Source organism: Lynx canadensis, chromosome A2 (genome assembly GCF_007474595.2).
Source record: "Lynx canadensis isolate LIC74 chromosome A2, mLynCan4.pri.v2, whole genome shotgun sequence".
NCBI classification, from domain to species: Eukaryota; Metazoa; Chordata; class Mammalia; order Carnivora; family Felidae; genus Lynx; species Lynx canadensis.
Genome location: NC_044304.2, coordinates 75,649,476 through 75,659,257, shown reverse-complemented (window position 1 = coordinate 75,659,257; position 9,782 = coordinate 75,649,476). Strand labels below are relative to the sequence as shown.

At 42.2% G+C, this 9,782-nt stretch overlaps 1 protein-coding gene across 1 annotated transcript in view; it reads left to right on the top strand.

Moving 5' to 3' along the window:
* Window positions 1-79: 79 nt before the first annotated feature.
* Window positions 80-9,782, top strand: part of NME8 (NME/NM23 family member 8) — a 50,378-nt gene continuing 40,675 nt past the window's right edge. The window contains exons 1-5 of the mRNA XM_032592373.1: window positions 80-204; window positions 784-823; window positions 903-960; window positions 1,151-1,257; window positions 7,420-7,491. Coding sequence (XP_032448264.1) covers window positions 791-823; window positions 903-960; window positions 1,151-1,257; window positions 7,420-7,491 — 270 coding nt within the window. The 5' untranslated portion in view covers window positions 80-204; window positions 784-790. The remainder of the gene's footprint in view (window positions 205-783; window positions 824-902; window positions 961-1,150; window positions 1,258-7,419; window positions 7,492-9,782) is intronic.

The window sequence follows — 9,782 nt, the reverse complement described above, 5'->3', positions numbered from 1 at the left end:
GTGTCCGGCCTCTTCCGCAGGACCTGCGCGGGCTGAAAGCTCTTCGGAGCGGGGCACCTGTTCCGCGCCCAGGTACTCGGACCTGTCGGAGCTGTGCTCACAAAGGTCACGGGCCTCGTCCAGACGGCTGGTTGGGATCCCCAGGGACTGTTCCTTCCCCTTCGTATAAACGCGCGGTGTAGCTGAAAGGAGGCTCTGTTCTGTGTAAGGCTTGTTGGAGAATCCGGCACCGTTCGCTGGGATGTAGTTTCCATGCCCTGGGCCACTCCTTTGTTTTGTGCTGGGGTCTGCTGTCACCCACTGCGCGCCCGTGACACTACGGAATGGGGGGGGGGGTGGCGTTTGGGCCTCACTGGTTTCACGCTGCGGAAAGCTTATGTTGTGCTCAAGAACACTAGTAGTCTCGTCCTGAAAATTAAACCTCCCTGGAGTGGGATCCACGAGTCCGGTCAAAGGCAATTAACTCGTGTGCAAATGGAAATGGGGAGAGGACACTCCATAACACTATAGGGAAACAGAACCCTTTTAAGAAACTGTACTTCCTCGCCTTGCCTCAGGGTTATTGGGAGAGTAAGACAGTATGCCTGATGCAGCCAGTTGGCGAGGAATCTTTTAGTGGCATTGGCTCCTCTCTCCCCAGAAAAGGGGAGTGGTGTAATTCAATACTGCCGAAGGAAAATTTCTACGGTCCATTAAGATGCCTCTTTGAATGCATAGAGAATAACTTCATATAAATTTCCTCTTAAACATTTTCTATTTTTCTTCCCTTTTTTCATGTGACAGTGGATAAATGGCAAGCAAAAAGCGAGAAATCCAGTTACAGGTGAGTATGACATTACCAACGGTCTTTACTTGGTGCGCTGGCACTTGGGGACCTCTTTACAGTGCCTTTCTTTTTGCAGACAGTCGTTAATAGTCAAAGCCTGTGGGATGAGATGTTGCAGAACAAAGGCCTAACAGGTACTGGGGCTCCCCTGTTGTCCAGCCATTTGGAGTTCTGCCCAGGGCACCACCCTCAACACGGAGTGTACCTCCCCACTAACTGTAAAAACCTGCTCATCTGTGCCCTTGCCGCTGCCCCAGCATTGGGATAAGAAGCTATTCTAGATTCTTCGACTCTGTTTTTTTCATAAATGTTCTCGTCTTCCAGTGATAGATGTTTACCAAGCCTGGTGTGGACCTTGCAAAGCAATGCAACCTTTATTCAGAAAACTGAAAAACGAACTGAACGAAGATGAACTTCTGCATTTCGTTGTCGTAAGGATGTCATTTCCGTTAAACCGTTATTTTCTTGATACTTTCAAATATTTCAGTATTGTCCTTAAGGACTGTCTTAATTTAAACAACCTGTCAACTTTTCAAAATGGACAATATTTACTTGGTAGTTTTACTATATATTTAGTTCTACTGGATCTGAAATGATCTGAACAATCATGATTTTTATCCCATTCCTGTAGTATTGAAATTGTTCACCGTGGGTGTGAACATTGGAAAAGTATAAAAACGTCGGTCTGTCTATTGACCTGTTTCTTTTCACCCAACTGTATGGTGAGTGTATGTCTTTTATAATAAAAGCCGCAAACGCTGTTTAATGGTAGCATTGGGAAGGTCTCCAGTCACTTAATTACCCAGTTACCAATTATCCCAATGGTAGTGATTTTCCCCTCATTTCCCACCCAGGTGTGACGAGGGATTAAAATATTACAGCTAAACTTATTGGGCTTCAATTTATCCACATTAAGTTAGCAACTGCTTAGAGCTTTGTTGTTTAATATGGTGGCCACTAGACACAAGTGGCTTTTGAGCCCTGCAATGTGGCTACTGTGACTACGGAACTGAATTTTTTTTTTATGTTTTATTTTTTATATTTGAGAGAGAGAGAGAGAGAGAGAGAGCAGGAACAGAGGAGGGTCAGAGAGATGGAGACAGAATCTGAAGCAGGCTCCAGGCTCTGAGCTGTCAGCACAGAGGCTGACGTGGGGCTCGAACTCACAAACCGTGAGATCATGACCTGAACTGAAGTCGGGTGCTTAATTTAATGAGCCACCCAGGCACCCCGAGGAACTGAGTTTTTAATTTTAATTAACGTAAATTAAAAAACTGATAATTCAGAAATTATCAGACTTTTTAAGTTGTTTGGAACAACTTGGGTATGTGAATCTACTTTTTTTACTATACTTTTTTTTTTTTTTTTAGAGGGACAGAATGCACATGTGTGCACATACTCAAGTGAGGGGAAGGGCAGAGAGAGAGGGAGAGGGAGAATCTCAAGCAGGCTCCATGTTCAGTGAAGAGCCCAGTACAAGGCTCTATCTCATGGCTGTGAGATCATGACCTGAGCCAAAATCAAGAATCTGATGCTTAACCAACTGAGCCACCCAGGCACCCCAGGATAATTGATTTTTTTAATTAAAAAAATTGTTTTAATGTTTATTTTTGAGAGACAGACAGAGTGAAAGTGGGGGGAGCAGCAGAGAGAGAAGGGGAGACACAGATTCTGAAGCAGGCTCCACGCTCTGAGCTGTCAGCAGAGGGGCTTGAACTTCAAGCCCCAGAAGAGGGGCTTGAACTTACAAACCAAGAGACTATGACCTGAGCCAAAGTTGGATGCTCAACCGACTGAACCACCCAGGCGCCCCAAGAAAAATTGATTTTTAATTATTTAATTTAATTTAATTTAATTTAATTTAATAAAATGTATAGTCAAGGGGTGCCACCTACGTGCCCCAGTTGGTTAAGCATCTGACTCTTTTCTTTTTTTCTTAAAGTTTATTATTGAGAGACAGAGAGACACAGAGCATGAGCAGGGGAGGGATAGAGAGAGGGGGAGACACAGAATCTGAAGTAGGCTCCAGGCTCTGAGCTGTCAGCACAGAGCCCGACGCGGGGCTCGGACTCACAAACTGTGAGATCATGACCTGAGCCGACGTCGGTCACCCAACCAACTGAGCCACCCAGGCACCCCTATATATAATTTTTAAATCTTTTTGTCCAGAGGTTGACTTTGTCTTCTGAAATAAGAGTGTTACAGTTTTTGAAAGGGCGGTGATCCATAATAGCCTGCTTCACTCTGAGCCCCCTGAGTGGATCTGGAATATGATTTGAGATTTGATCCTTGGCGGGGAGGAGAAATGGAGTTGACAGGACAGAGAATGGGGTCTAATGGGAATTGCCACATACAATAGACAAGGGGTTGGTATAAGAAGTTAAAGGACAATATCAGAAGGCTCTAACAGCTGGCAAATGGGTCATGGAGAATCAAGGGTTGGAAAATTCTTGAGTCGTGGCAGTTGGCAGTAGAGAAGTTTGTCTGGAAGTGGTAGGAGTGCAAGTTCATGGGCTAGGAATCACGGGAAAATTTCAGTGTCTAAAAGGAAATTGGGGTCAGTGGGGAGACACCAACAACAAGGCAGGCCCCCTGCACACCTGTCAGGCTACCTGCAAGGGAACTTGGGCATAGGAAGGCAAGGCAAGAAGTCCTTAGACACGGAGAAGGTGTAACTTGATGCTGTGTTCCCAGGTGGTTTAGAGGCGTTAAATTCCTCTTTGTTTGTAGAGTCTGGGTAGAAACCAACTTGGGCAATATGTGTGAACCCGGCATGGCTGTGGAGGCAGAGGGGTGGGGGTGGAAGGAGAATTAGATCACATAGTTTGTTGGGCTCCCATTTCAGCTCAGCTCAGAGCTGTGTGAGGATACAGGTCCTAACAGTGCTTCCTCCCAACCCCAGCGACTTTGACTGTGACCTCCCATTATACCCCAGCCAGCCAGAATTCCTCAGCCTCCTCCACAAGGAATCTGTTCCATTACTGTAGCCATCCCACTGGGAAGGGCTAGTAAGTTCTTTCCAAAATATGTTCAGATTACCACTCATAACACTAGCATCTGTTGAATTTAACAACAAAAAATTTTGTGTGTCATCGCCGAATGGTTTTTCTTGTTATGTTTGAGCGCACTCAACAATAGGACATTCATATAAATTAATGTTGTTTTCTTGCTATGACCTCCCTGAAAGGATGACAAAAATTAATATAGTCTTGAAACCACCAGTGGGAGTGACCTATGAGGTTGATTATCTATTGAAGTCACCCTAAGCTAAATGGTCAGTACAGTTTTTTGTTTTTGTTGTTGTTTTTTGTTTTTTTGGTTTTTTTGTTATGTGTCCTTTTAAAAGACTTGAAGACTTGTACTAACATTGTACCTATCTATATATATAAAAATTCAGTAATACTCTTTATTTTAGTTTTTAATAATATTATTGAATCCTTTAATTGTTAATACTTTACTACAATATGAACATTGTAATAATGATACCTAGACTACATTTATTTATTTGTTTATTTATTGATTTAAGTAGGCTCCGTACCCAGGGTGGGGCTTGAACTCCCAACCGTGATATCAAGAGTCAGATGTTCTACCAAATGAGCCCCCCCAGGTGTCTTAAGCTACTTTTAATTATAATCTTTAACTTCTGTCCTTTAATATTATAGATTAGTAACTTTCACCTCCTTCCTTTTCTTTCTTCTAAACTGTGGAAGCTTTAAAAAAAGAAAAAGAAACGTAGACTCCAGCATGCTTTAAAAAAAAAAAAAATATTACAACACAGTGCCTCTGGCTGACAGGGCTGAGACCCTCTCTTGGCTTCTTCCCAGTGGTTGAGGAACTTGCAGAAATCCCAGTTTGAAAACAATTGCCTTAGGTTGCAAAAACCATCTCTTAGAGAAGACCCTACCAAATGATCTGACAGCTGGCCAAGGGATGCTGTGTTAATATGGAGGAAAACAATAATATTTAATATACAGTTATTGATCACTTCACAACAGCTTGAAATTTGTTGTTTTCCCCCAAGTTTTTATTTAAATTCAAGTTAGCTAACATACAGTGTAATATCTGTTTCAGGTGGAGGGTTTAGTGATTCGTCACTTACATACAACACAACAAGGGCCCTCCTTCATGCCCATCACCCATTTAGCCCATCCCGCTCCTTCCAACAACCCTCCGTTTATTCTCTATAGTTAAGAGTCTGTTTTCTGGTTTGCCTCTCCCTGTCTCTTTTTCCCCCTATGTTCATCTGTTTTGTTTCTTAAATTCCACGTATGAGTGAAATCGTATGGTATTTGTCTTTCTCTGACTTATTTCGCTTAGCCTAATATTCTCTGGCTCCACCCACATTGTTGCAAATGACGGGATTTCATTCTTTTTTATGGCTGAGAATATTCATCAGTCGATGGTTGATGGACACATTTGGGCTCTTTCCAGAATTTGGCTATTGTTGGTAATGCTGCTATAAACATCAGGGTGCACATATCCCTCTGGATCAGTATTTTTGTATCTTTTGGATAAAGACCTACTAGTGCAATTACTGCATCATAGGGTAGTTCTATTTTTAGCTTTTTGAGGAAATTCCATACTGTTTTCTATAGTGGCTGCACCAGTTCACATTCCTACCAACAGTGTTGAAAGGGTTCCCCTTTCTCCACATCCTGTGTTGTTAATTTTATCCATTCTGACAGGTGTGAGGTGTATCTCATGGGTTTTGTTTTTTGTTTTTGTATTTCCCTGATGCTGAGTGATGTTGATCGTCTTTTCATTTGTGTTTTAGCCATCTGTATGTCTTCTTTGAAAAAATCTCTGTTCATGTCTTCTGCCAATTTCTTAGCTGGATTATTTGTTTTTTGGGGGGTTGAGTTTGATAAATTCTTTATAGATTTTGGGTACTAACCCTTTATCAGGTATGTCATTTGCAAATATCTTCTCCCATTCCACGGGTTGCCTTTTAGTTTTGTTGATTGTTTCCTTCACTCTGCAGAAGTTTTTTGTTTTGTTTGTTTGGTTTGTTTTTAATCTCCATGAAGTCCCAATAGTTCATTTTTGGCTTTGTTTCCCTTGCTCCCAGAAACGTATCTAGTAAGAAGTTGCTATAGCTGATGTCAAAGAAGTTGCTGCCTGTGTTCCTCTCTAGGATTTTGATGGTTTCCTGTCTCACATTTAGGTCTTTTATCCATTTTGAATTTGTTTTTGTGTATAGTATAAGAAAGTGGTCCATTTTCATTCTTCTACATGTTGCTGTTTAGTTTTCCCAACATCATTTGTTGAAGAGATGTTTTTTCCCCCATTGGATATTTTTTCCTGCTTTGTCAAAGATGGATTGACCACATAGTTGTAGGTCCATTTCTGGGTTTTCTGTTCTGTTCCACTAATCTATGTGTCTGTTTTTGTGCCAGGACCATACCGTCTTGATGACTACAGCTTTGTAATATAGCTTGAAATCCAGAATTGTGATGTCTCCAGTTTCTTCTTTTTCAGGATTGCTTTGGCTATTTGGGGTCTTTTGTGGTTCCATACAAATTTTAGGATTATGTGTGCTAGCTCTGTAAAAAATGCTGTTGGTATTTTGATAGTGATTGCATTAAATGTATCAATTGCTTTGGATAGTATATTTGTTCTTCCAGTCATGAGCATGGCATGTCTTTCCATTTCTTTGGAACCTCTTCAGTTTCTTTCATAAGTGTTCAATAGTTTTCACAGTATAGCTGTTTCACCTCTTTGGGTAAGTTTATTCCTAGATATCTTATGGTTTTTGGCACAATTGTGGATGGGATGGATTCCTTGATTTCTCTTTCTGCTCCTTCATTATTGGTGGATAGAAATGCAATTGATTTTGTATCCTGCAACTTGACTGAATCTGTGTATCAGTTCTAGCAGGCTTTGGTGGAGTCTTTCAGGTTTTCTACATAGAGTGTCATGTCATCTGTGAAGAGCGAAAGTTTGGCTCCTTCTTGCTGCTTTGGATGTCTTTTGTATCTTTTTGTTGTCTGATTACTGAGGCTAGGACCTCTAGTGTCATGTTAAATAACAGTGGTGAGAGTGGACATCCCCGTAAGCTCCGTGACCCATGCAGAAGGAGGGTGATGTGCAAAGAGGAAGATGAAACCTCGTAGATCTGATCGAAAGAAGTGAGACAGGCCCATATGGCGGCGGTGCATTGCTGAAAGGGACCTTGGAGCCCCCAAGGGAGGCAGGAAAGTTCCGGGTGGAGCAGGAGAGGATTTATAGCAGGAGGGAGCAAGACAGGATTCTTGGAGGAGGGACACTTGACTGGGTTGGAAAAGGGAGGGCCAGAGCTGGTGAGGAGGGAGGAAGCGTGGGTGTGGTTTGACAAATGGAAGTAGGTGAGTTGAGCCACAGGCTGGGTACCACAGAGGTGAGCAGTGAGAAGTAAGGTCGAGGCTACCTGACCCACGGCCTGAGTCACCAGTTTGTACGGTTTGATCCTGAGAACACATGTGACATCCTCAGAAAATGCTATAGGAAACATCACAATAAAAACTTTATGTGATCTGCATTGTTTTCAACCTTGTGTATCTCATGACCTGGATATAGCTGCTTTTATTATTATATAACATATATTTTTTTTTCAGGCAGAAGCTGACAACATTGTAACTTTGCAGTCATTTAGAGATAAATGTGAACCTGTTTTTCTCTTTAGTGTTGTAAGTATCTTCATCATCCGAAATATACCATCAGATTCCAATTTACAGTTAAATATTGTAAAATTACCGTGGTACTATTATTTTCTGATTATAATAATTGCCGATTTTTTTTTTGCCTTGTCTTTCCTTGTCTATTAATATATTTGGTAACCTGACCTCTAGAAGCCTGTAATGGGTTAAGGAGGTTAGGCTACCACACACTGAGTTTATCAGGAAAGAGAAAAATAAGACAGTATTTACCTTTCCTGAGGAAATAATCAGAAATTGGTATGCTGAATGATTATTTACAGGAGTGAAAAATGAGAAATTTCCTAGATATGCAGTAGGAGAGAATTGGTTGTAAGTATTCGTGTATAGAAATACAAGGAAATACCTATATGATCACTATTTTATAATATATGTTGCTTTGATCTCTGTATGTAGAAATGTGTAGAAGGAAGAAGACAGGAAGAGTATTCACCAAATTGTTAATAGCGGTTTTCTATGTATGGGGGAAGGATGCAATATTTGAGTTTTCTTCTTTATACTTTTTAATATTTTCCAAATATTCTGTGATGAAATACAACTTTAATAATCAGGAAGACATGGTAAGGGCTGTTTTCTAGAAGGAGAGTATATACAGTTAAAAGCTAAGTTATGTGGCCTGGAGTGTAGTTACTGCAGAACCCGAAAGTGGGGATAGTAAGGAAAGGCTTCCCAGGGAGGGCTTGGACTGTTCCTCTGCTATTGGATACTTCGATTATTATTATTTTTTTGTATTAGAAATAGCTATTTAAAGACATTTCTTGGGTACGGGCGCCTGGGTGGCTCAGTTGGTTAAGGGCCCAACTCTTGATTTTGGCTCAGGCCATGCTCTCATGGTTCATGAGATGGAGCCCCGTGTTAAGCTCTTCACTGACAGCATGGAGCCTGCTTGCGATTCTCTCTCTCCCTCTCTCTCTGCTTCTCCCCTGCTCGCTCTCTCAAAAGAAATAAAGAAACATAAAAAAAATCATTTCTTGGATATAACTTTTTGCTTCTGTTAAATAAGTCCCTTGCAACTATCTCAAGGAATTGAATTCCTAGGTTCATTGAATATTAGACGTTGCCTTCAGATCTTGCTCTCAGTTGGACATGTAGGATTTGATGATTTAGATGAGGCGTCAGCTGGCTTTTTCTGTAAAGGGTCAGGTAGTAAGTCTTTTTAGCTTTGTCAAAATGCAGTCTCTGTGCTGGGTCACTGTTTGTTGACCCTGGGCCTAGACAAAGTTTCGGAAGCAGAGTGGGTAACACCCAGAGATGGGATTGGTGGGCTAGTATTAGGAACAGTGAGAAGACTCGTAGCGGTAGCAGTTAGGAACATGGAACCGAGGAAGACTGGCCAGGGGTAAGGCCACATAGAGGCTGGAGCTCTGGGACCGCCATCATCACCCTGCAGGGTTAGTCAGGCCTGTTCAGTAGGCCCACCCTCCTTGACTGGACCATCCAGCCCAGTTATCTGGGCTCTCTTATCTGCAATCAGTGCCAGGAGGAGGAGTCCACCCTTCTTCCCAATCGTGCAGTGTTCATCCTTCGAATGCTCAGAATTTTCTTTTCCTGACTCAGTTCTCCCCGTTCTCCCCACAACGCTCACAAACCCTTTCATTGTGTGATGTCTGGAATTGAGAGAAGCAATTCGCACACTTCCTAGGCTCTTTAGTCGTGACTCTGGGCCTTTGCTGCATTTCCTTGACTTACCTTAAATCTGGCTCCTAACTTAGGACACGTTTCTCTGCAGCCCAGAGTGGTGACTGGTGTCTCAGATTATGTGTCTTGAGGCCAGAAGTAGAATTGGTATTCCCTTTACTTCTTCTTACTTTGATAACTTGCTTTTCCTTGCCAGTTAGAGGTCTTTTCCTTGCTAATTTAGCTATTTGGCTAAACCTCCTCTCCCCCCACCCGCGCTCCTGTCATTTACTGGACTTCAAATCAGTTCTGTCGATGACTGAGGACTTTGGCGTGTGCCTCAAAGGCTTCCTTTCAAACCCGTGTCCTGCCATCACCCCAGGGACTTCAGCATCCACATTGGCAACCTGCCCAATACCCTGGCCTCTCAATTCCTGACGCCCTAACTGCCCGTAAACTTTTCTCCAATGCACCTCAAGCAGTTGCTCATGTAGTTATGCCTCAGATTTTATCGCTCCTTGCGATAACCACACCTATAATCCTTTATCTAAGAATCTAGTCTGTGAGCACACAATCCCCATCACATCATCCCTTGTTTAAAAAAAAAAAAAAAAGGTCCCCACAGGGGCTCTTTGTATTGCTCCCCA